This window comes from Typha latifolia, chromosome 2 (genome assembly GCF_019914945.1).
Source record: "Typha latifolia isolate L0001 chromosome 2, TyphaL0001v2, whole genome shotgun sequence".
Lineage (NCBI taxonomy): Eukaryota > Viridiplantae > Streptophyta > Magnoliopsida > Poales > Typhaceae > Typha > Typha latifolia.
In genome coordinates this window covers 5,247,917-5,272,689 of record NC_133087.1, presented here as the reverse complement: position 1 = coordinate 5,272,689, position 24,773 = coordinate 5,247,917, and the positions used below count along the sequence as shown (strand labels likewise).

The 24,773-nt window shown below is 35.1% G+C and overlaps 3 protein-coding genes across 3 annotated transcripts; 1 reads left to right on the top strand and 2 right to left on the bottom strand.

Moving 5' to 3' along the window:
* Nucleotides 1-5,687: 5,687 nt before the first annotated feature.
* LOC140782067 (plastid division protein PDV1-like) lies at nt 5,688-8,332 on the top strand. The gene is made up of 2 exons (XM_073128427.1): nt 5,688-6,243; nt 7,613-8,332. Exons 1-2 carry the CDS (start codon nt 5,911-5,913, stop codon nt 8,129-8,131), a joined length of 852 nt encoding a protein of 283 aa, XP_072984528.1. The 5' UTR covers nt 5,688-5,910; the 3' UTR covers nt 8,132-8,332.
* Nucleotides 8,333-10,194: 1,862 nt separating this feature from the next.
* On the bottom strand, nt 10,195-13,793 carry LOC140782068 (ubiquitin-conjugating enzyme E2 10). Its single transcript, XM_073128429.1, has 5 exons — nt 13,601-13,793; nt 13,425-13,508; nt 11,974-12,101; nt 11,037-11,141; nt 10,195-10,570 (listed from the first exon to the last, which is right to left on the bottom strand). The coding sequence occupies exons 2-5, from the start codon at nt 13,492-13,494 to the stop codon at nt 10,427-10,429; spliced, it is 447 nt and encodes a 148-aa protein (XP_072984530.1). The 5' UTR covers nt 13,495-13,508; nt 13,601-13,793; the 3' UTR covers nt 10,195-10,426.
* A 3,453-nt stretch (nt 13,794-17,246) lies between these two features.
* Nucleotides 17,247-22,108, bottom strand: LOC140782638 (uncharacterized). Its single transcript, XM_073129322.1, has 2 exons — nt 20,254-22,108; nt 17,247-17,670 (listed from the first exon to the last, which is right to left on the bottom strand). The coding sequence occupies exons 1-2, from the start codon at nt 21,003-21,005 to the stop codon at nt 17,655-17,657; spliced, it is 768 nt and encodes a 255-aa protein (XP_072985423.1). The 5' UTR covers nt 21,006-22,108; the 3' UTR covers nt 17,247-17,654.
* Between the last annotated feature and the right edge of the window lie 2,665 nt (nt 22,109-24,773).

The window sequence follows — 24,773 nt, the reverse complement described above, 5'->3', positions numbered from 1 at the left end:
AATCGGATTAACTAGCAGTATTAATTTTGAGCTTATTTTGAGAATCAGGCCAGGCTCAATTCAACTCAAGCCGAGCCACTGTTCCTGAGCCAAGCTCCATCTTGAATGAATCTTGTTAATAAGCTATACACTAGCTTAGTTTGATCGAGCAAGAGTCAAGCTCAAGACGAGGTGGAGGAGGAGAAGAGGAATGAGTGCAAGGCAGCAGCTAAACAACTAAAACTGTTTCTTGATATTTGCCCTCACCTTCCAAACCATGACATGTTTACCAGCATTGCATAAATGAAAGTAAAACATCCTTCTTCAAAGAATATCACACGTTGCATTTTTTTTCTCACAATTGACACAAACAAACAACAGCAAGCCATTTAAAACAACTAAGAGGATAGAGTCATGATCTTGTGTCAATCTCAATCTCTTTTGTAGAATTCAACTTAAAGTTAAAAATGCTCTCAGTAACTAGGCTACCTAGTATTCAGTACTAGAGAATACAGAGAATGGTGCAGAATAGCTCTAGTGCATAAACTGAGCAAGGAAGGTGAGTAGAAAAAAAAAGGGACCCAATAATGCCTTACCAGAAATATAAAGTAAAATGAGAAGAAACCCATAAGTTATGAACCTGCATGCCATATAATATCCAACATATATCCATCAATCCACAGTTAATAATTCCAAATATCCACTGCAGATATTCCAGCCTAGCCTAGCATCACATTTGGATTGAAGGAGTGGAGTAAATTGTCAGAAAGCGATCTCATGATGAAACAGTAGAAGGTATAGATATGAGTAAGCAACATTGTCCTGTTATCTGACTACAAAAATCTTCATCAAAAGCTTGGTAGTGATACTCCTTTCATGAGCTCCTAACAAGAAAATAGAATTTAGGCATGCATGGAAATGTCACAATAATTCTTGGGGTCATGTCAGAGAATTCAAGCATTGTCCTTGCTTTTTGCCACCTCAGGGGCAGGGCTCCTTTCAGAGAGTGAGAATTTCTTCACTTTCTGGACAAAAGAAAAGACAGTAATCATTAATCGATATAATATATCCATTTGATATGGAAAAACTTAAAACGAACCAATTATATGGAGATATTAAACAATCTGTTCAAATCACAAGAGCACATGAACATATGCATCTCACCACAAATTCTTGGTGGCTGACTCACTTAAGTGACAAGAAAGCCAAGAGATTAGTCTTGCCAATCAGGCTAATTCATATAGTTGCATATATAATATATTTGATTTCAGTCAAACTTTTCGGAAAAAGGATTTTCTGTAATGCTAATTATGTAATACCGCCCACCCACCCAATAAGAAATACTACCCAAAAAAACAAAATAATGTTTAAACAATCCCCGTTTATGAGAATTCACGAAACAACTAGCCTAACTATAGAAGGTCCTTAAGACCTTAACTAACTCTATACTGGTTCCATCATAGAGAGAAAACAGGAAATATTATTTCTTTTCATTTATTTTAGTATCACTGCTACTCTATTTAAATTTGCAAAACAAAACCTTTGCTGTGTCACCGATTCATCAAAGGTTTATGAACATCACAAGAAATGTGATTATCTCAAGGTATGTGATAGATGATGTTAAGAGAGAACATTTTGAGTAAACTAACTAAAATATTTGCACATGTCAACTTAATGTTGCTTTTCCTTCTTTCTTCACCATGAGTGTATCTTTACTGTTCTATTTTACTGGAAGAGCAGCACACCATCCAAGTTCCATCAAAATCTATTAGAGAAGAATTATCAAGGAAATAAAAGTTTAAATTCAATTGGTGGAAAGATATTTTTTGCAGAAAAGCTAAAAGCTTTATAAAAATATGTAAAACCAATTCATCCAATCAGATGAGATCAGGAAAACATGCACATTATTGACAAGTTCAGGAAATCAAAAGATTGTTGTGTCAATGATAGCCAGTACACAAGAAAATAAGGTTCCTCAATGTGTCAATTAGCAATTACATACACATAAAGTCGCATGCTTATCAAAACAATTACACCAAGGTAGAAACCACTCTACTCTTTAGAAAAAGTTCTGGCTTGACTCCACAAAAGTACTTCTCAGCACAGAGAAATCCTACTCCTATGATGTGCAAGATCTATTTAAGGCTTTCCCGTAGGAAAGTCACCCTGAGATCCTACTGAGGATCGATAGTTGTCAAGCTCTATCCTTCTATATTCTCTCTCGCAGTGCCAATTGCCGATTACATTTCATTTTTGTTGTTACCATTCTTAACCTGTTATAAAAAATTATTTTCTACTTCCCATTGGCTTATCTAGGAAGTTAAATTAACCCTACTTCTCATTTCCCATATCATTCAGCCATTCTAACATAATGGCGGTAGATCCACACAGTTCCACAATTAGATCCTTTTCTGAATCAGCAACTTGATTAGATTCGTTTAGCATGATAGTCCTTCACGATCTTTCTTATAAGGACATATATGGTAACTCTGCGAGCAATACATTCAAGCTGATGTCAAAGAATTTTATATCTCTATAGCTTCTAAACCTTAGGGTTTAGAAGCTATTAGCTATCAGCCTATCAGCAGCTAGAAGCACGCAAGCGGACATTTCTATTCTCCTACCAAAAATTGAATGCTACTACAAAAATAATCTCCGATCATAAGCACCACAACATCGATCTCAGTCTAAATTTACCTTTTCCAGCACGCAATTGCGCAGGGCATCCAGGAACCGGAGGCACTTGTCGCGATCGAAAGAGGAGGAGTCGACGGCGCAGTTGAGGAGATCGAGAGCTTCCTTGGCGCAGACGGGTTGCGGCGTCGTCGTCTCCATCACAAGAGAAGAAATCAAACCCTAACCAACGTGTGCACCGTTGAGAGAGTACTCAGAGACGAAAGACGGATGCGGAGAGACGAAGTCGGCGGCAGCGCACGCACCTGATGGCGACTCAACGAAGGCTACGGGTCGCCGATTCCGGTGGGTGGAGCTTGCGGCGCAAGAAAACCTGGGGCCGTTCTAATTGGGCCCGGCTTGGTATATTTGGGCCATATGACTAATTGTTTGCAGGATTGGGCCGAACGTTTTTAGGGCCCTTTAGGATTTTTATAGGAGGCTTTTGCAATTTAATATGCTTTTGATTTTTTTAATTTAGCATATAAAATTAAATGTGTATATTTTCTGTAGTTCATATAGGGTGGATAATAGAGTCTATTATTATAAATCAAAAATTAAATATAACCCTTGAATTATTACCCATTTTTACATAGATTTCTTATTGTAAAGCCTTCAAAATGCCTCTTCTGCATTTATTATTTTTAATTTGTCTAGTAAAAAATATCACGTGATTAATTTTAGACGCTCTAGAAACTATTTTATTTTTATTTGAAAAAAGAGATTAAAATTAAAATTAAGATAGTTATTTGATGTTTCCTATTAACATTATAAAAAAACTATAGATACTAGATAGTTAAGGTGATTAAAGAATCACAAAGAATAAAGTTGGTGCAAATTGCCAACCCTATCTAGAGGTGTATTGTTTGGACTTCGTTGGTGGTGTGTGATGATATAGTTCAAACTGACGACGTGGTGAAGGAGAGGAAGTCAGATAGGAGGACTTGGAGGCATGCACGTCCATCAGCAATCTCTAGATCTACGGGGAGTTTGGTATAGAAGAAGTTGGCTATTAAGCTTGAATTAGGAGTTATTTTCCTAACCTCACACGTTGCTGTTGATAAAAGAAATGGATATAGTTTTGGACCAGCATATCAACTTAAGCAACCTTATCTTTTATTTTTATTTTTATTTTTTCTTTCTCTTTTATTTCCTTTTGGGTGGCGTTGATATTGAGTGGTTGTTCTTGTTTGTGAGCCCATATTAATTAGAGAATTTTTTTAATATTAGATTTATAATCTAGCCCCTTTTTTTTTTCCTTATAGTTCTTGTATGACATCCTACTATGCTATATTTTATTAAATGGAATTCTAAATATATTCTTGTGACACCTTCTTACACAATCTAGAACTGACCGAATATACTAAATATCCTTAGTAAGAATATTTTAAGAATAAGTGCTTGAATTTTGTAATGATACTTTTGGCCAGAGTATTTTAGAAACTACTATATTAAAAAAAAATAAAAGAAAAGGAAAGGGAATAATATTACTAGTTCAGAGATTCTATATAAATATTAAAACAAATTTAAAAATATATATGAAAAACTATGATAGTTGAGACGGCTAAATATAATAATCCCTGTTATAACTCTTAGCACTTTGTGGTTTCAAGTAGGGCAATTAAGAAAATATAAATAATAAGCTAATAATGTAAATAATAGATACAAAGTACTAGTACTATTAAGATGAAAATCATTATAAGGAACTAATAAAGGTGATCACATCCTAAAAACCAACCTTCAAAAGTTATCATTGGTAGTATTTTTAAGTTGTTAACATCTTTCTAGAGCACAATAATAACACTTTAAACACTAATAAGAGAGAGGGAAAGAGAAAAAAAAAATAAAAGATAGAAAATATACTAGGTGGAGGAAAAATTTTTGTAAAAGTAAATACCAAAATTCTCAAATCTCGTCCAAAACCACAAGTATCATCTTCATTGGAGCAAAATCTACCTTCGTCGTGAAGTTTAGGGCAATTGGCCAAAAGACTTATATAACTATGAATTGCATAAATAACTGTGAATTGTGTAAAGTAACTATGAATTACACTCGAAATTTGAAGGAACGAGGGACCCAATGCCATGTTCGAAATTTTAAATTTTTTTTTAACTTTACTACTGCCTAGTATTAATTTATTTCTAACAATGACTAAATATTACCAAGAAAAGTATAGATAAGATTAGAAAGATGAATACCCTTAAGACGAGTAAATAATTCTATAAACTTGACCACTAATTTAATGTTATCTTACAAAATTTACAGTTATTAATTTTTTTAATTCATAATTATTTAGCACTCACTACTCAGGGGTATCTATTTATCTTTCTTCTGGAATATTATATAATCTCTTCTTTTTATAAATTATAATTAAAGCCCTCTCTATTTACAAAGATTGATAGCAATTGAAATTGAAAACAAAAAAAATATTAGAATATAAAATATAAAACCATGTCTTTTAACAGCTTAAAATTTGTGAATTAATTTAATATAATAACATAAAATCGTATAATATTTTGTTAGTATTTAATAATATGCTAAGTGACAGAAAGTTAAATTTGAAAACAAAAATAAACAGAAAAAATAAAAAAGACGGGGCTCACATGATAAACCCGAAAACAATATGTAGTTTTATGCAAATCACCCGTCATTTTTTTTAAATAATTTTACTTATACCCTATAAATTATCACTAATTTTGCACATATATTTATTAAAAAAATTTATCGCATACATCGTCTGAACTAAAAAGAAATAATTAATTTAGATATCCGTACATTTTAAAAAAATTCAAGTGGGTATATATAAATATTTTTATTAATTAAAAGAATGTACATGTTTAATTAAAAAAAATTCAAGGAGTAGATGTGAGAAATAACAATAATTTAGAGGTTTAAGAGTAATTATAGCAAATTTTCTTCATGAGAGGCTATTACTTGTGTACAGATCGGATCCGAATGGGTCCACAGTCTACACTCTACAGACAAATACGGGAGCTCACAAAAGATGAACGGCCGAGATCTATCCTCTTACTGCGGATCTCCGTGCTCGCGACCCTTCCCTTCCACTCCTCTCCTCTCCTCTCCTTTTTTTTTTTTCTTTTTTTTTTAATTTTTTATTTCCTTCTCTCTGCTGTCCTTCATCGTTTTTTGTTCTTTTCCCTCTCTTTTCCCTCTCCGGAAACACCACCTCCTCCTCCTCTTCCTCCTCTATCGAAAACAAACGAGTGCCGAAACCCTAACCCTAGAAGAATCCAATCCATGAGATGGGAGATGGAGGAGGTGGAGGCGGTTCTCGAGAGGATCTGGGACCTACACGATAAGATCAGCGACGCCATCCACGCCATCTCCCGCGCCCATTTCCTTGAGTCCGTCAAGGCGCCCGACAAATCCTTCCGTGAGAAGGCCGGAGGAAAGACGGATCCGGCGGCGGGGGCGGTGAAGGATGTCAGGGATGGGAGGAATGGGTTCGTCTTCGTTAAGGATTTCAGGGCGGGGGAGGTGGACGACGACGCCGCCATGGCGGAGGCGAAGAGCCTCAACGCGATCAGGACCGCGCTTGAGAATCTTGAGGACCAGCTCGAGTTCTTCCATGTGAGTTCCTATAGATTTTCCCTTTATTTTTTCTGCAGCTCTTAATCTGTTCATATATATCTAATTTGAGGATGATTCATAATTTGCGAGAAATTTATAGCTTCATAGAAATAATAGTTTTTTTCCATGTTTAGATCATTTGAGACGATTTATTTTTCTTTTCCTTGTGGAGATGTTTTATCATTTTAGTATGTAGAATTTAAACACCAGGTAGCTAAAAATTTGAAGGTAGGAAGCTGTGAATGGCCCTAATAGTATCCCCAGATAGAGGAAGACGGATGTTGGTTGCATATCCTACATGTAATGATGGCATGATATCTACGGTTTAACAACTGTGAGGGAAATTACACGACTTGTGAAATATTCTCTCAGCTGTCATGATGTTGATATGTTTGCTCGTTTATTGATGATATTAAGATGCCATGAAGGCTTAATTTTGATGCAATATGTTTGTAGCATAAATTTGGCTTGGCGCTTGCTTGCAAACCTTTGCTTGATTTGTTTTTACTATTATCTTTGAGCATCTGCATAAAAGAAAGTCCATGCGGATGGTTTCTTTCATTTGTTAGGAGGGCCCAATTATGCATTTTTATAAATTATTGTTATGATTGTACTAATAATTTAACAGTTGTCTGGAGTTCATATATTTCTCTTCTTTACAGTGTTCACTTTAGAAAGAAAATACACTTTTAATGTCTATCTTATTTGTTAAGACAATCAAAACCTCCACAAACTTTTGGTACACATTATATGTATCTCTTACCAACAAGGATTGGGCATCTATTGATTAGATTGTCTTCTTATCCTGTACAATTACCATATTCTCATACTGCAATTGAGAGGAAAACTCAATCCAGTAAGCCGCCCAAGTTCAATCATTTATTGCCCTGTTTATATGCACCAGCTATTAATAAACTAATTATAAATGCTTATGCAAATCTGCTCTTATTTTCTTCCTCTTTTTTGTTAAGATCACTGTATAATGCTCACCTATCAATGAAGCCTCAATAGTAGCTTTTGGGAACTATCCTGGTGTTGCATATGAACTCAACTCGAAATATTAATTATATGTGTCACATATTGGTCAACTGATAATTTTGACTCATTTTTCCTATTTGTACTGCATTACATTTTTGGATGACTTAAAAGTTGCTATGCAAAAACTTGGTATTCAGTGATAGCATGCAGGATTTATTCATTAATGTACCTGTTAATGGAGCTCAACTCAATATAGTTTTCAAAGAAGTAAGACCTGCACAAATGTTTGGATGCTGATTACAAGCTTAGTCCCAATCTCAATATTCCATGTTATACTTCTCTACTGCTACATTTGTCAATTATTTAATTCTATGTGTATGACACCCTGCAGACTGTGCAATCACAACAGCGAGCTGAACGAGATGCTGCAATAGCAAGGCTAGAGCAAAGCCGCATTATTCTTGCAATGAGGTTAGCTGACCATCAGGGAAAAAAGTATAGAGTGATCGAAGAGGCTTTAGCTTTTGTTGGAGATGTCCATGATGTTAACCGATTTGTCTCACAAGAAAATGGTTATAGTGTACCAAGAAGTCAGTCAGGTCAGATAGTGAAAGATAACAAGGGTCAGAGCTTGAGTGTCTTTACACGGATGTTGTTGTCCAGTTTGGCTTTAGCTAGGAACTCTTTCAGATTAGAGAGTATTGGTGGTGTGCTAGGAAATGCTGCGGTGTTTGCTGTAAGTATGCTTGCTTTGCTGCAGCTGCATCAAGTGAGTTTTAGGGGTGAAACTCCAATAGTACAAGGTCAATCATTCTATCAGAGGAAAGATGCCAAGGGAACCTCTTATTTGGAGAGTTCTCCACGGAATAACAAGATGAAGAATCTTGATGTTCTATTAGCTAGAGGTTAGGCTTTGAGGAATTTATTTCTTTGATGCTTGTACATGTTTTTGTTTTCGTTTAGGGAATTAATATTTTGGCCTTTTGTTCTCTTTTCACTTTCCCTTTTTGACTGGACTAGCTTCTAAATGTTGTACCAGGAAATTTGTAAATGATTTAGGTCACCTTTCATTCCTTTTTGGCACTTTGTATACATGGGATTAAGTTGAGAATGGTTGTTTCTGTAAGCACTTGGACTCCAAAAAAAGGAAAGAAGCCACAGAAAGTGCCCTCTTGCGGTCCTAAGTAACGGTAAGCACTAGTTATTCTCCTTTTAGCACTGAATGCACATTATCGTTGCAGTTGGCGGTGATTACTGTTTATGAACTTAAAAGTGCTTAGCTTCTCAAATTATTTGAGCTTGTCTATTGAGATTGCTAGCATATTCTGAGGTTAGAGGTTTTCTTATTCTCTTCTTCTAAACTTGCAAATGGAAAAGGAGAAGTTTTCGTCGGTAGAATTTCTTTTCTTACCCTATCCAAACTATGATATTATAATATGTCGGACATTTCCAATGCTTATTTCTTTTTATTGGTACCTATTGATAGCACCTGCTCCCTTTATTCGTTTCTTAAGCTCAAACTCAAAGCTCTTTCTTTGGCATGCTTTAATTATTCTTCTTTTTGTTAACATTTCTAACACTTGTATCCTCTGGCTTATATATCCCTTCTATTATTAGTCTTATTCATCAGCTTCGTGTCAAAATACAGTTTGAAAGCACCATTTTAGTTCCCAATAAGCATCTCGCAGACAACGTTAATCTATTGCTGTTAGTAGCCTAATCTCTTGATAGAAAACCCTTAAACTGTAGCAGGAAATTGAGAAATTGGCATTATTATACGAATATGTCTAACCATCCCCAGGTTTTTCTATAGATTATCTTTGCCATATAACTTACCATCCTTATTGATCAAGTTTACTAGTCATGAGCAACAAAAGTTTTGTTCCATTAATTTTCTTTCTTTTAGAAAAAAAAAAACTAAAGACAGTATGCTGAACAAAAATGTGGTACACCCACAAAGACGTTTAGAATATAGAAAAGGATAAGAGAATAAATTTAAAGAAGGAAAGAAGCTACATCTTTCAGCTTTAGTTAACAAAAGGAAACGAGATGATCTTTTTAGCATCCCAATGGCTTTCACTGAAAAGGTAAGTAATTTAGTTTTAGGACAAAATCATTTTGATTTGCATATATGCCTTCGGAATCTCTGGTGCTTTTCTCATTGCAAAGTCTATATTTATAGCCAAAACCCGACGAATTAGGATCAGAATAATGACTTTAATGAACTCATTTATGATTATGGCTCTTGGCCTCACTCTCAAAAGGTTAATGAAAAAAAAGCTAATGAATAGTTGCACTCTTTTTAAAAGCCAATGTAAGCTAGTATTAGTAGAGTTGGTGATTTGTTAGTAGATACTAAGACAGCCGAGTGCTAAAAATCTTATGGTTAATTACACTTATATCTTAAAACTATTGCCTATTTTTATGTAAACCCCTTTGTTTATGTTTTGTGATATTTAAGACCCCTCGGCTATATAATATCTATTACTCTAAAGGTATTAATGCGAAACATCAAATAATCATCTTTCTTTCCTGTCAAATAAGGATAAAATAATTTTTTAAAACTTAAAATGATCGCAAAGTAATGGAATGTATACTTTTGAAGTTGGGGGATCAATATATTGCTAAGTAAATCAAAATGTCTATAAATATGAAAGATAATTTGAGGGTCTAGATATAATTGTCCCAAAATCTTATACACTAGTCTGAGTGCGAAACAGTAACACTTGAATTTGAACCAAGAAAATTTACCTTAGAAAATAATAATCAAGTATGGATCTATTACCAACGAAAAAAGTGCCAACCCTTGTTGACATGAGAGAAATAACAAAACAAGGACATAAGCTGTCAAATTCTCAATTTTTTTGCATAAGATGTATGCGTGAACTCTTGAAGATTGCAAGCAATTTTGGTCCATACCTATTCCAGTACTTGCATGCACTGACCGATATAAGTATAAAGCCAAGAAAGGAATTGAGAGGCAATGATCTAGATATCAAATTCTAAAGCAGAAAATGGGGAATAGCAACAATATTTTTCATTTTTCAATACTTTGGTTGCATGATTGAGGCCTTTCCATTCCTTCAGTTGAGAAAGTAGAGTTATAAAGCCACATCTTACACACTACACTGCAGAAGCAAAGACACCATGGAACATAAACATAAGGAAGGAAAATGGCCTCCACAACCTCTGATCCTCTGTGACATTAACCCATTGCATACTTCTGGGTCCAACTCCTTGCGGTGGTCTCATATTTGTTCAAATCAGTCTTGTACATGTGTGCAATCTCTGGAACCAAAGGATCATCTGGGTTTGGGTCCGTCAACAAAGAACAAATTGAAAGAAGTACCTACGTGTAGCACAAGAGAACAATCAGACAGCAAGGTCATTTACTAGTATCAGAATTCACACATCTACAAAGAGGGGCAAGTAGAGCTCGAGGATGCTCATTGTAAAAGAAGGTATATAATAGGTTATCTCATTATTACTCTATTACTGAGTTCTTAAGTGTCCCCTTTTAGTAATTAGACTTCGTTTCACTATTAATAGGATGCACACTGATGGACAAACTCCTCATCTGAGATAACCAAAACTAGGAGGCATCAAATTGTTGTGACCCATCTAGACTTCTTATAGAGGCTAAGACCCAGTCCAACCATAAAAGGCACTGGAAACTTGCAGCTATTGTACAAATTGTCCAAAGAATATTACTGAAGAATAATTTGCTATGAGCTCTCTTATTGTACAAAATCCCAGGCATAATATTACATTACATCCATGTAACTTAATTTGATGAAATATGCAAGAAAAGATACCTTGGAAATAGTCAATGCAGGGCTCCATTGATCCTTTAAGATATCCAGGCAAATGCTTCCGTTGCTGTTAATATTTGGATGAAAGACTTTTGTCCTAAATGCTACCTGCATAATCATGTTCTCCAATATGGTGGATAAATCATTCCTTTCTTAATCGTAACCGTAGCCAATTAATAGTCATTACAGTAACAGATGGTCATGATAAAGCATTTTAGAACCTTGGCAATGCCATGTGCAATTTTAGCCTTGAAGAGAAGTATAACTTCAGATGGCAAATCAAAGATCTAACTCCTAGCCCTGATTTCATAAGCCAGCGTGAGAGTATGGCATAACATTGCCCGATCGGTACACTACAGGAAACGGCGGGAAACGAAAAGGTGACTATGAACTTCACTAAACTAGCTGAAGTAACAACCTATAATTTACTATGAGATCAAAATAACTAGAGTAAATATATACAATAACTACAAAGGAATTGCTAAATTGGAACTATGAACATTGCGTTAAAAAAAGAAGGATCTAGGTTCTAAAAGTCGATACTCACTAGTCACTGAAAGAAGACACAGTGACAGATCAAGAATGTCTCCAACTGATTACACAAGATAATGTCCAAAAAGAAGATGTTGAATGTTATAAGCACACAAAATGTTCAAGGATAAACATAAACCTAACTACACCAGCTATTATCAAAAATCCTATGGACAAGTTGACTTATAAGTTGCATGACACTATATCAAGACAGTCAATGAGAATATGATTCTTACAATAATACATGCTGATCGGTGTAAGGGATAAGGGAAGGCAATTCAAGTAGATATCTCGATAAATAATTTATAAGATGGAACAGTCTTTGAAATAGGAAAAATAGTTTGTTCATAGAAGCAAATCATGGCAAAGAAGCTTAATCATGTAAATGAAAATTGTTTTCATTTAGTACCTTAGGTGGCTTAAATGGATAATCTGGAGGGAAGTGGATTGTAACCAAAAAGACTCCTCCTGCATAAGGACTATCTGGGGGACCCATAATTGTTGCCTGCCAGTGGAACATGTCTTCCGCAACAGGGCCTGTTAAATGGGGAAAAAGAAGTAGCAGATCAATGATACTGAAAACGATGACTCCATGTTGGCACACTGTAACTTAAAGTGTAGGTAATTTCAGTTGGAACTAATCTGATAGTTTGTTCGAGTTTCCTCAGAAGCACGCTTTGATTTTTCATATTTATCAAAAACTAGAGGCATTGTTTCACTAAGCATGGAACTTTTTAGAGGAAAAGAATTATATCTGAGAACAGTTTAATTGTGATGTAAAGCTAAAAATCTCATATAATATTAGCATGTGTCAGCGTATCTTAACAACTTATGATAGCCTAAGCATGATTCCCTACCATTTTATTGTACTATAAAATTCTCGTAGATGCGAACCTAAATCTATGCAGATTCTCAAGTTACGGTCAAACTTCGACAATCGCCTAATCACAGTACAGTGATGCAGTATCTCATCAGTCATGCACAAACAATTTGAATACAAGATATAGAACTCTCAAGAAACTAGGGACATAACTCCATGCATCCATAAGTTCAAATGAGTTCATATTCTGTCCAGAACTAGGCATCTAGAGTCCTAGACTTGCAACACAGCTTAAGGGACAGATACCCTGTAAACTATACACACTCGGCCTGATTCAGACCAAGACCAAAATACCGGATGCGCACCGAAACCATCGAGGCAAAAAAACAGAGACCAAAAAAAGAAAAAAGAAAAGTTTAGTTTAAAAGCTCTGTCAACAATCCACACAGACTGAGTTCACCACATAAAATTTAAATGAAAAATATTCATGTAAAAGGAGAACCACTTAGAAGATAATTCAAATTTGATTAAAAAAAACCTTCATAATGGAAAAGGTAAGTGATTTCACTTTACGGTTACCTAAAGTAAGTACGATTCATGACACTGGAGAGAAGTTGAAATGATAAGGAGCAGGACTACTTAACAACTATTTGACTAGATGACATCAAATTTTCGGAAAAAGAGAATAGAAAATGACCCTGCTGCTTCAGATTTATGGTTGAACTACTCAGTAGTATGAAGAATGGAAGCCCCAAAGCATAATAAATTAGAATTATTTCAGGAGAAAATATAAGTGAATAAAGGAGTAGATCCGGATCTACAGATAATAACTTAGGCTCTGTTTTGTTCGTGAATAACATAATATATGCAAATGCAAAAATCCGATCTTTCCAAAAAAAATCTCACCATTGTACAACAAATCGAAGTCAAACATTACGAATCCAGATAAAAACTCAACCAAATAACAAGCATCGATCGCTGGCAACCACGTATAGAACGAAATAGATCACAAAACAGATCAGAAATCGAATTAAACAGACCTGCGCTGCAAGAGGTGGGCGGATCCTTCTGCAAATCCTTGAGCTCCTTCAAGATCCGCTTCGAAGCCATGGCTGTAACAAGACCTGGATCCAACTCAAGAGAACGCAAAGATCGTTAGGAAACAGTACACGAACAAGAAGAAGAGAATATAGAGAGACATCGAAAGCAAAATCACCTGAGGAGCCGAGATGGAAGAAGCCTCGAAAGATCGGAGAAAGAGAGGAAAAGGGAAAGGAAAGGTGAGGAAAGCTTCGGTCTTTTTATTGTTCGTAATTAGTGGTAATTAATAGTATTTAACGATAACGAGACCAAAAAAATTTGGGGGAAAGAATCGGGACCAGAGAAGGAGATGGAGACAGTTTTATCATAGCAGGCGAGGAAAGGAAAGTTATATTTGAATATTATCAGGGTTGTTTCTAGAAATAGTAAGGTATCGTATGCCAGGGGTGTATCCGCAATATTACCCTAATATACAGGGGGTATTTGCAAAAGCGAGGATTTATAATTTATTTCTGGCCTCTCGATCGGAGCACATCAACGCGGTCCACCGTCCACCAAAGGGACTAAGTCGAATTTAGCAAATAACCTCCTATATTAGGGTTATATTACGACACTTTATAGTGAAATAAGATTTTATTATTTCTCAATCGTTCCACTTTAGCTCTTCGTAGTTCATCTACTAGCAATCGATTATTGATTGTGAAGTGAAGTAATAAAAATCAAGAAAAAGTATCTGAGTCTCTTCCAGTCCCGGAACACGGATGCATCCGAGTTGACCGAGTTCTTTGGATGCAAGGTGGCCAACTTTCTAGCAAGTTATATGATCTGCCTCTCAAATTTAAAGGTACGTTTGATTGACGAATAAGAAAATATTAGACTTGGAATAAAAGGATAACTTATTTTATAATAAAAAAAAAGTTTATTCCAATTCTAAGTTAGTATTTAGTTATTTATTTTTTATTTCTTATTTTTATTTTAAAAAAAGATATAAATTAGGTTTAATTTTTTTTAATGTAATTTTATTTTACAACTATTATATTATTTTCTCATAGTTATTTTTATAACTCTTGGCTAAAAGATAATCTAACTTAACTCATCATAATTTATGCAATATATATACTATCACACGTAGTATCACAAAAATTTATCTCGTATCAAAATATTTTTCACTCCAAACTTGTTCAATATATTATAGTCATATTATATTGTTCAATCTAAATCACAATATATTATAATATTATAATATATTTTAAAGATGGCAAATGGGTCAAGTGGGTTTGAATAAGTGAATGAGTTATTCCAAATTTTATATCTGAACCAAAACAAGGAATAAATATATTTAAAATAAGATTATTTATTCTATATTTCTATTCTAAAATTCTGTCACATGCATTAGCATATTTATTTTGAAATAAAGGAGTTTATTCTAACTAACCGAAGAGCTCTCTTTCAGCCCACGATTAGCAACTCATCATTAATAGATACGAGGAAAGTCCAATGTTTAAATAAGCTTGAACCCTATCCATTGGGGGCAAGGTGACTCTTATCAAATTAGTTTTTTATGTCATATTTGCCTACTTCCTCTTGGTGTTCTAGGCCCGAATTTATCATCAAGGGGCTAGACTCTGATCGGATGGGTTTTTTTTTTTTTACAAAGGAGAATTCTCTATCAAAGGCATTCATTAAAAGATTAATTAGGCCTCGGTTGCCTTTCTAAAAGGTTAAGTGGGTTGGGCATCCAAGACCTCCGAACAATTACTTACAACCTCTTACTCAACTGATAGTGGAAGCTATTGATTTCCAGACCTTTTATCGTTGTGAAGGGTGCTCATGCAGCTTTACTATAAGTGCCATGTCCCTCTTAGGGATGTTCCAGCTACATGTTCCTTTCTCTATAAAGCAAGGATTGGTTACAGTTTTGGTTGAATCGACCGATGAGGATGCCTCCCTCCAATCTAGATTTGTGTGTGCCTTCCACGCTTCCCTTTATTAGATGGTCCTCCTTTGAGATGTTCAAAATCTTAGATGGCCTAGGTGCCTCAACTAGCCCACTACAATTGGGGTCAACTAAATCAATGATCTTTGCATCAATCTTTCCTCGTTTGTACTCTCTAACAAACCTAGTAAGGTGGTCCGGAGGTTTCTCCCTTTCTGAGTTCTTTCTTGCCTCTCTCAACTCTCCACTGGTAGTGGGTTCATCTAAACTAGGTTATGCCCCTAGTTTGTGGAGTTTGTCGCTATTGGCAAATATCAAGACGATCCTTAGATTAGCTATTATTAACAGAGTTCACACCAGGATCTTTTAGCTAGGAAAAGATTTATGGATCCTTCTCATGCCTTTTGTGTGAGGAGATACAAAAATTCTTGGATGTTTGCATCCATTTCTCCTACCTTTAGGGGTTCTCTCACATCCTTAGTCATTTTCACATACTAGGTTTATTGGAGGTGAGCATCCATTTCTAACCATCTTCGCAAGGCGATCAACCACCTCCTCGGCCTACTATGGTGGGCCTTACAGAATTAGCGCAATCAATAAATTTTCAGAAGTCTCGTCTTCTTAGGCCTTCAAATCTTCATGAAAGCAATAGAGTCATAGAGACTACCCCATAAATATAACTGGCCTTTCCTTAATTTTTCTAAAATAATATCTGAATCAATCGTCATATAGCATTTAGTTAGAATATTAGAAAATGATAGTGTAAACAAATTTTTTATACTTTTATAAATTTTAACCCAGTTTATATATATACTAATTATCTATCGATTATTTTTATACATGTCGAAGAAAAATATATGAATATATCTAATATTTGATTTATATCTATAGTTGTACTTAGCGGATATAGTAATTATTTTCACTACTTGAATTCAGACTAGTATATGAATATCCATAGAAATATAATTTTACTAATAATTGTTAAGTGTTTTGTACTGTTATGCATTTTAGTAAAACACGTAATTGTTATGCGTTTTAATAAAATATTTAATTGTTAAATATTTTTTAAGAACGCTGATATAAAGCATTATCTAAAAGTTTTAAGAATGCTAATAAAATTAGCGTTATATTTAAGAAAATAATGATAAGATACAACATTTTAAGTAAAATACTTAATAGTTAAGTGTTTTACTTAGGGCTATAGAAAAATAAACTTATTTTTATATTTAAATTTAGGGATGATCTATTTTAATAAATAAATCAAAAAATAAATATATTTTGGTCAACAATTCTAGTTCTAATTGATAGTAGAGTTTAGCTCCTACCCAATAATGGAACAAATTTTCCAGCTCACTGGTACGAAGGATCTAGAGCCACTCTTCTGAAACTTTTCTATATGTCTCAAAACATTGACCAAAATATATTAACGCACCCAAATACCATACGGTGAGAACAAAATTATAGAAAAGATAAAAGAACAAAAATAAAAGCTTCACAAAGGAAAATCCTCCCCTAGGGCAATCCAGGAACCCACTAGCAAGACATAAGAATAAATAAAATAAAACAATTGAAAAAGTTGGCACTTTAAAATCACTGAGCCTTTTAAGAGTTAGATGGTATGTAGTGTAAAATTTGATGCCGAGGCTTTTTCTTCTTTTCTTTTTCTTCTTCCTTTCATAATATTAATCTGGAACAAAACAAAAAATGCTAAAACCCGAAGGTTGACAAAATCATCATCAAAGTCAGAACTTTTCAACCTCCAACGATCAAATAAGACAAAAGAAAGAGGAAAAATAGCTCTTGCTCGTTTAGAAAGTTTTGAAAATATAGTTCAAGAAACTATATTTGCAGCAATAGACATAGATTGATACCCGACTCCTCAAAATTTGATAACTTCAACTTCATTAACAACTACAAAGATATACAAACACGAACCAATCCCAATTAAAAATATACATCAGTAGCAGAATTCAAACTCATAAATCTTATTTTACACATTAGTACCTCCTTATTGTACAAGAAAAGAATTGAAATTTCGCGTAAGGTGTAATTACAAACTTCTCAGATGCTTCACATATGATAAAACCATGTAAGATAATTTAGATCAATGCATGATTATAGCATATCCAACAAAGCGATGCATATTGACTTCAATCTCCTTATCAAGTGAGTAAAATATAATCATCAGCTGTAATAACATAGGCAGCAACAAAGAGACAGATTCCTTCTACATGTTAGCACTGATAGCTCTTCCAAAATAGTAAAATGCAATGTAGGGGACTTCCTTCACATTTCACTTTAGATTGAACCTGAAATCATTGGACGAAAGAAAAAATAAGTGACAAGTAGAAGCATTAAAGAAAAAAGAGTGGAGAGAGTAAGGAAAGAGAGAGCGCAATGGGCTAAATTAAATAAGTATAACAACTAACAAATAAGTTTTAGTCCAAATATTTGTGTTGGCTAATGGGCATTGTTAGAAAAGACAAAAAGATGACCTTAATAAGTTTAGGAGGTGAAGCAATTTATATGTAATGAACACATTTCTCCCTAAACAGCAAGGAACCAAGGATGGCAATTTTGACATTTTAACCTCTGTAATAAACACATTCATGTGTTGAAGCAAGCTCTTTTATCTGATCTTTTATATGTCAATTGCAACAGATATAGGCTAATGCTGACTTAAACTTTATACCAAATTATTGGACCAAAATAATTTGAGTAATATTAAACACATAAGCCAGTGGGTCTAAGGTACAAAGATAAAATGGGACATATATAAAGAGGGAGTGTTAGAAAACCTAATACTATTAGGAAAGTTTAATTAGAACTCAGCTATAGAGTGATGACCTACCTCTTTTTTTTATTTTTTCTGATTTCAATCAGAATGATGATAAGATCCAATCATGTAGAAGATATGTACGTACGAGCACCACAATGGACCCACCTATGCTTCAACAACGGCTAGCAACTCTAACCGACTTAGAGGATCCAGCCAAGGCATTATGTCCTGCAGTAACCCACCATGCATGTCCCATAGGGCCGAATGGTTCACAATTCAGATGCATGCAGCTGACCTTAAAGCTTCTGCTATGGAATAAATAAATACACAAATGATTGAGCCTGTATTTATTAATTGATCCACCAGTTGTCAGTGATAGAGCCTACACAACTAATCACCAAATTCCAAATTGGCTGCCCTCCCCTCCGAGATATGGGTGAAAATGCAGAGCCACAGGGATGGTGGGAATTTATTACTTTAGAAAGAATTTATTCCAAACCCTACCAAGTACTTTATTCTAATTTAAAAAAAAAAACTGTATAATTTAGCCAATTCTATCAAAGAGCAAGCCAATAATATGAGGTGCAAAATGGAATTTCCTCTACTATAGTCTCACATTATTGCAAGTGTTGCCAGTTGCCATCTAATTTTTTAGTGGCTTCAAGACACACAGCGGACCAGTACCTTTAATGGAGTGAATAAGTCGGACAACAAAGAGTAAACAGATCACCGAATGAGTAATGGGACCATAAACGATGACAACTATGAGAAAAAAAAACACAAGTGGCATAAACTAGAATAAACCAACAAGCAGATAGGGTTGAAATGGAAATGTTTTCAATCACTTTAGTATCACATTATTGTGACTCTTGCCATTCATTTCTCTAGTGGTTTTCCACATGACGCAGGGAACCGAATACCCCTTAATCTATGAATCCCAAGTCGAGTATCCCTCTCTGTAGTTAGCCAGGTAGAGAAAAATAGGCCCATCTCATTGTCCAAATAAACGAAGGGATCATAGAAGTAGACAATGTGACAACAATTTTCAAGTAGCACAAGTGGCTTAAACTGACGTGCAACTTATCCTCAAGGCTCTTCGTCTCTAGTCCAATCATTCTTTGAGTCACAAATCTCTACCTGAGTCGATCCGTTCAGAATAACCCTTATGGCCTTATGCGTCAGCAGATGTACCAGCGCATAGATTGTGTATATTTAACAATTATAATCACACTTGAAATCAGATATAAAAATCCATATGACTATCCGATGCATATGATTAATACATTGATGCACATCAATCACTTGGACTGATTAAACTGATGCACACAGAATCTCAATCCCTTAGTCTGTCTATTTTGGAATTTTGGTCAATTTATGCTAGTGATGGATTTTCAATTAGACCTAAATTATTGCATCTCAACTTACACTATAACTAAGTAAAGCTCAAGACAAAATCCATGTGCACGGATACATATTTTGCTTAATATCATTTTTTTTTTGGTATAATTGCCACTGAAAACACTAATAAGTGACTAAAATATTATTTCTCTTTGTGAGTTTAGAGTGTAAAATATTTATTAATAATATGTATCTCGTATAAACTATTTAAAATAATTTATGCAAGACCAAAATAGTTATTTTTCAAATCTAAATTATGTTTTAATCATGACTAGTTAATTTAACTAATGGAATAAAATTTGTGAAAGAGTCATATGGTTTTGATGATAATTATGAGATTTTGAAGAATATAATGGTAGTCATAATATTTAAAAGCTTTTAGCAGCAATTATGTAAAAATCCATCGTATCAAGCATTAGCTTTAAAATTAACACAAAGATTTTGCAGTTCGAACCTTATTGTCCTTAATATTAATAGATTGCACCCTTGTTTAAAAAAATTAAAGAAATTATGAAAATTGGAACAGCATAATTACCTCGTAATGATGAAACGGCAAATAGTACGATTACCTTTAACGCAGGACGAAGGTTAACTTGTATCAATTAACGTAATGGCAAGGTGTTATTAGCTTATTTTATGGATATAAAACAGCAAAAGGGGTTTTATATGAAAATTTTAGTAGAAAAACGTTAGAAAGAGAGGAGAGGAGACTAACCATCCAAACAAGAAGACGCGGCATTTGGGCATCTCACCACCACTCTTGGCCTGCTTCAATTTAACTGCCCCACAACCAATCCTTATCGGCACCTTCCAGGTACTCTTACCGCCCACCACCAACCCAACTCTCGTCCTCACCTCCACCTTCAACCTCATCTCCTTGCTCCGGTAACGCGACCGCATCCTCGAAGCCACCGCGTCGTCCACCACGACCCCCTTCGCCGCCGCCTGAAACCTCACCGCCGTCGCGTTCCTCCTTCCCTGCCGGAATCCAGCGATCGCCGCCTCCCCAAACCCGACGTCGCCGTCCTCGTCCACCACGGCGACCCTCCCCTCCCAATCACCGTAGTCGATACCGATCTTGCCGTTAGGGTTCCATGCGAGGACGGTGACGGCCGTCGCAGCGTCGACGGCGGTGCCGGCTCCGGCGGTGCTGACGTGGAGGCGGGTGGCGTTGAGGGATTGGATGTGGAAGGAGGGGAGGCGGGGTTGGTAGTAGAAGTAGGCGAGGGCGCCCGCGATGGCGAGGAGTAAGGCGAGGACGAGGATGAAGAGGATGAGCCAGCAGCAGATGCGGAGGCGGCAGCTCCGCCGGCGGCGGCGGAGGGGCTTACCGGGGTGCCGAAAAGCCGGAGGGAGCTGCGCCGGGCGGCGGAGCGCCGGCGGAGGAGCCTTAGCCGGCGGCATAGCCGGATTTCGGTAGCCCGGTGGTTTTTGAAGCGCTGGTTTCAAGGTAGGCTTCTCTGCCATTCCTCTCGTTTCTCTCTCCGTCTAGTTCAAATCTTTCCGCTTACGAAATTGAGAAAAGATCAATAAATTGAAATCCTGAATCACAGGGTGGAGAAATCCTTGAACCACAATAAACAAATAAAAATGGAGGAATTGGGTAAATAGCAAGAAAACTGTATTATAAAATAATTGGAAACTGAAACAAATGAATCAAATGTTGAGGATTCCTGTTAGAAATGGCGGGAAATCCACTCGATGAATGGAGAGGAAAGGAAGGGAAAAAGAAAGATGAGGATTTTGGAGGAAGAGAAATGGACTTAAATCATTTAAAGGTGCGGGATCTTCACGCGGAGCGTTGCGTTCGTCGAGAAGCGGGGCCCAACGAGGGGCCCAAGTGCTTTCGTCGGCACTGGAGATCCAATAATGGAATCATTTATTATGACAACTCCGGCTCCGGGACGAAGGATTAGTGATGTTGTTACGGGAGCAAGGGAGATTAATTAATTAATTAATTACTTATTGGTCGACAGAAGTTGGGACAGCGAGTGATAACGATGCGATAACCACAACAATTACTATATTTATAGTATTTTAAAATCATATAAATTATTTGAATACAAATACGACAACCAAGACAATTAAGAATAGAGAATAATTATCATGAAAATTCTACGTGGACGTAGGAATTAGTGACACTCCTTTGTCACATAAGTGATCTAATTAGGTGAGTTGGACTTAGATTAGCTTAAATTCACTGTACCCGATGCATGGCTAGTATTTGACTCATCTGAGATAGAAAAACAAGTGCTGTGGAGTGGGCTCGGCTTTGATATCGTAGGAGTGGACCGGAAGCAGCATAAGCCTGCATGGGATTTAAGCTACATGGCTTGTCTGTACCTTTCACTCTAAATTTCCAGCCGGATAAAATTATTTGCGTACTATTCGTACTAGGAGTGCAGAAGATAACTGAGCTTTTGACCACACTATGTTGCTACAGTAAAGAATCAATCCCTAGAATGCTGCCGTTTCTAAACTTATTCTAGAATTATTATACTTTTATGTTAGCTCAATGCCACGTGGAAAATCGTATTAATAATTATTTTCTTTGAATAATAAGATGAGATTAAAAATAATTTATTTATAAAAATATGATTTTTTTTTATAGATTTAGTAATTGATAAATCTAGTTTAGATAGAGGTTTTATAGACTTATAACAGTCTCAGAATAAATTTAAATGATATTGTACTTTGGTTTTCAAAAAAGAAGTCACGTACCAGTAGTTTAGTTTAGTTAAAAAAAAAAACTTAAATATAAGAATAGAGATTTTATCAATAATTGATTCTAAACCAAGATCAAGCCTTCTTCTTGATATTGGAATCTCCTTTTAGGTGTGCATTGCAAAGCTAGCTTGTAGATTAGACGTTAGTATAGAAAGAACGCTAATACTTTTTTAAAAGTATTAAGAGTACTTTTGATGGCCTTAATCCTTCTCCTTATTCATATTTTAATAACCAAACATACAAAATAACATAAATGAAAATAACTCTCCTTTAAAAACCATGGATAAAAGATGGGCTAAGAATCTACCCAACACTTACCTATAATTTCCAGGCTCCACTTGCAACTACTAATAGCGTTAAACATTAATTTCAGATTATTAGAGTTAGATGCAGTATTATAATTGGAGAAATATTATATCTAACATGGATTAATGAAAATTCAAAATGTTCCTTTAATTTGTGACATTTAATCCCTTTGTAGTTTTTACTTATGTGCAACAACTAGTTTTTGTGTGTAAAGGTAACGGTGAATCTACCAGAAAATTTTTATTTTTAAATGAGTTAATTACAAAAATAAAATTAGTGAAATAATTAATCTACTTCCAAGAGTTAATGTCGGCAAAGCACATATCCTTATAGGTATCCAATGATTCTAATCACAAGTTCGACTAAATTAATGAAGAGTCATTTATTAATTTGGGATTGAATTCAATGCAACCAAATTGACATGAGTTTCATATTTTCAGTAATTTGTCCATAATATATATATATATAGAGAGAGAGAGAAATTTTCTTTGACAAGTTCTGATTTCTAAGCAATACAATTATAAACTATTAACTCACTGAATATAAATTCACCCACTACTCGAAAATCTTAAGTAGCTTAAAAATTTAACTTCAAAGAAGACTAGGATCGGCGAATTTGACTCTAATATTTACTATTGTAACGTTAATAGTAAATCATAGGGTTCAGTAGTTGTGGGGCTTAACATAACTACTAGAATTTATATCCAATTAATCCAATTACAGCTGATTACTTTTAAATTTAAAGCTATCTTATTCAAGTTTTAAGAAATGAGCATAGTTTATATATAACCACATGATCCACACTCCAACTTAGAGCTCAGACATGACAACCCAACCACACTGGTGCCGAATAATAAAAGGTTTGGAGATGGAGAGCTATCAAGAATATTGAGTCTCTCTATACACAAGTCAAGCTCAAAGACCCTTGTGGACCATTACGATCCTAATTACAATTTAACCATTGGCTTGGGGAACCACGACAATCTATTCTCCATCGTTAGGTGGATAAATTAATGAACTATCCGTTAGATTACAAACTTATGATCCCCTATCTATCCATCTATCTATTTAAAACTCTTATCTATATCTTGTGGGAGGGCGACGGCCCATGTTCTCCCACGTGATCTCATCTCTCGTCTCCTCTGTTGTCTTCTTGTATTAACTAACGGATAAATTTGTATAGTCTTATTTTTCTTTTCACTCTACGTAGACTTGTTTAACTATGTAAATACTTTTTAAAAAAAATTAATTAATGTTAGACGTATTAAAATTTTGATTAATCTAAAGGTGGAAGAGGATAGAGTTTCGCTGTCATAAGATGGCGAGTCGTTTGTGTCGATTAAAAACTCACACCTCGACTTCCTTTTAAGGGAGGGATCTGGGAGCGGTGGTGGTGGTGTAAGCGTTTTCAATTCATTCAACAGTGTTAGTGCCTTGCAACGTCTTAATCCTAGCTGCCTAATTTGATCTTGGCCTCTTTTTTTCTTTTTTTCTTTTGTTCTTTTCTTTGGTGATCTGTAGTTGTTTGGGAGGATGGTAATACGTCATTTGATCACTTCATTTAAACTAACGTCTCCATAATCCAGTAGTCGAGTCTTACTAACTCATGACAGAGTTTTTTAGTCTATAATTACTTTATATGTTATTATAGTTAATTTTAAAGATATTACCATAGACCATTCTGAATGGTTAAATATCCATCATTAACAGTAGGAATTAATAAAAATAAACATGTATGGTGTTCTAGTAATTCTAGTTTTGAAGTCATATGGCTTTGTTCTCTTGCAGTTTACCAATTAGTACAGTACATCTCACCTAATCCTAATTCGTAAAGGAGGTTGGACTTCCTTGAATTTGAAAGAAATTCAACTTTTGACTTAATATGAACATAATATATCTATTGAAATGGATTAGGTAGCTTATCTTAGAATGAAGCCTCCTAACCTATAAGAAATTTAGCCGTTAGCAGCAGTCAAAAAAATGCCACTAATATTAAGTTTCATTGCATCTGAGTACGTTATGTTTTAGTTACATTTTTATAAATGCCACTAATTTTGGATGAAATGCTAAGCAAATTGTAATTAATTGTGACTAGTTTGGCTTAAGTGCCACAATTCCTCGAGTTTTAGATTTGGTTGTTATTCGAAGAAATCCCCCCAAAATAAATTTTAATTATTAGAGTCGTTTAAATAATTGTCACTC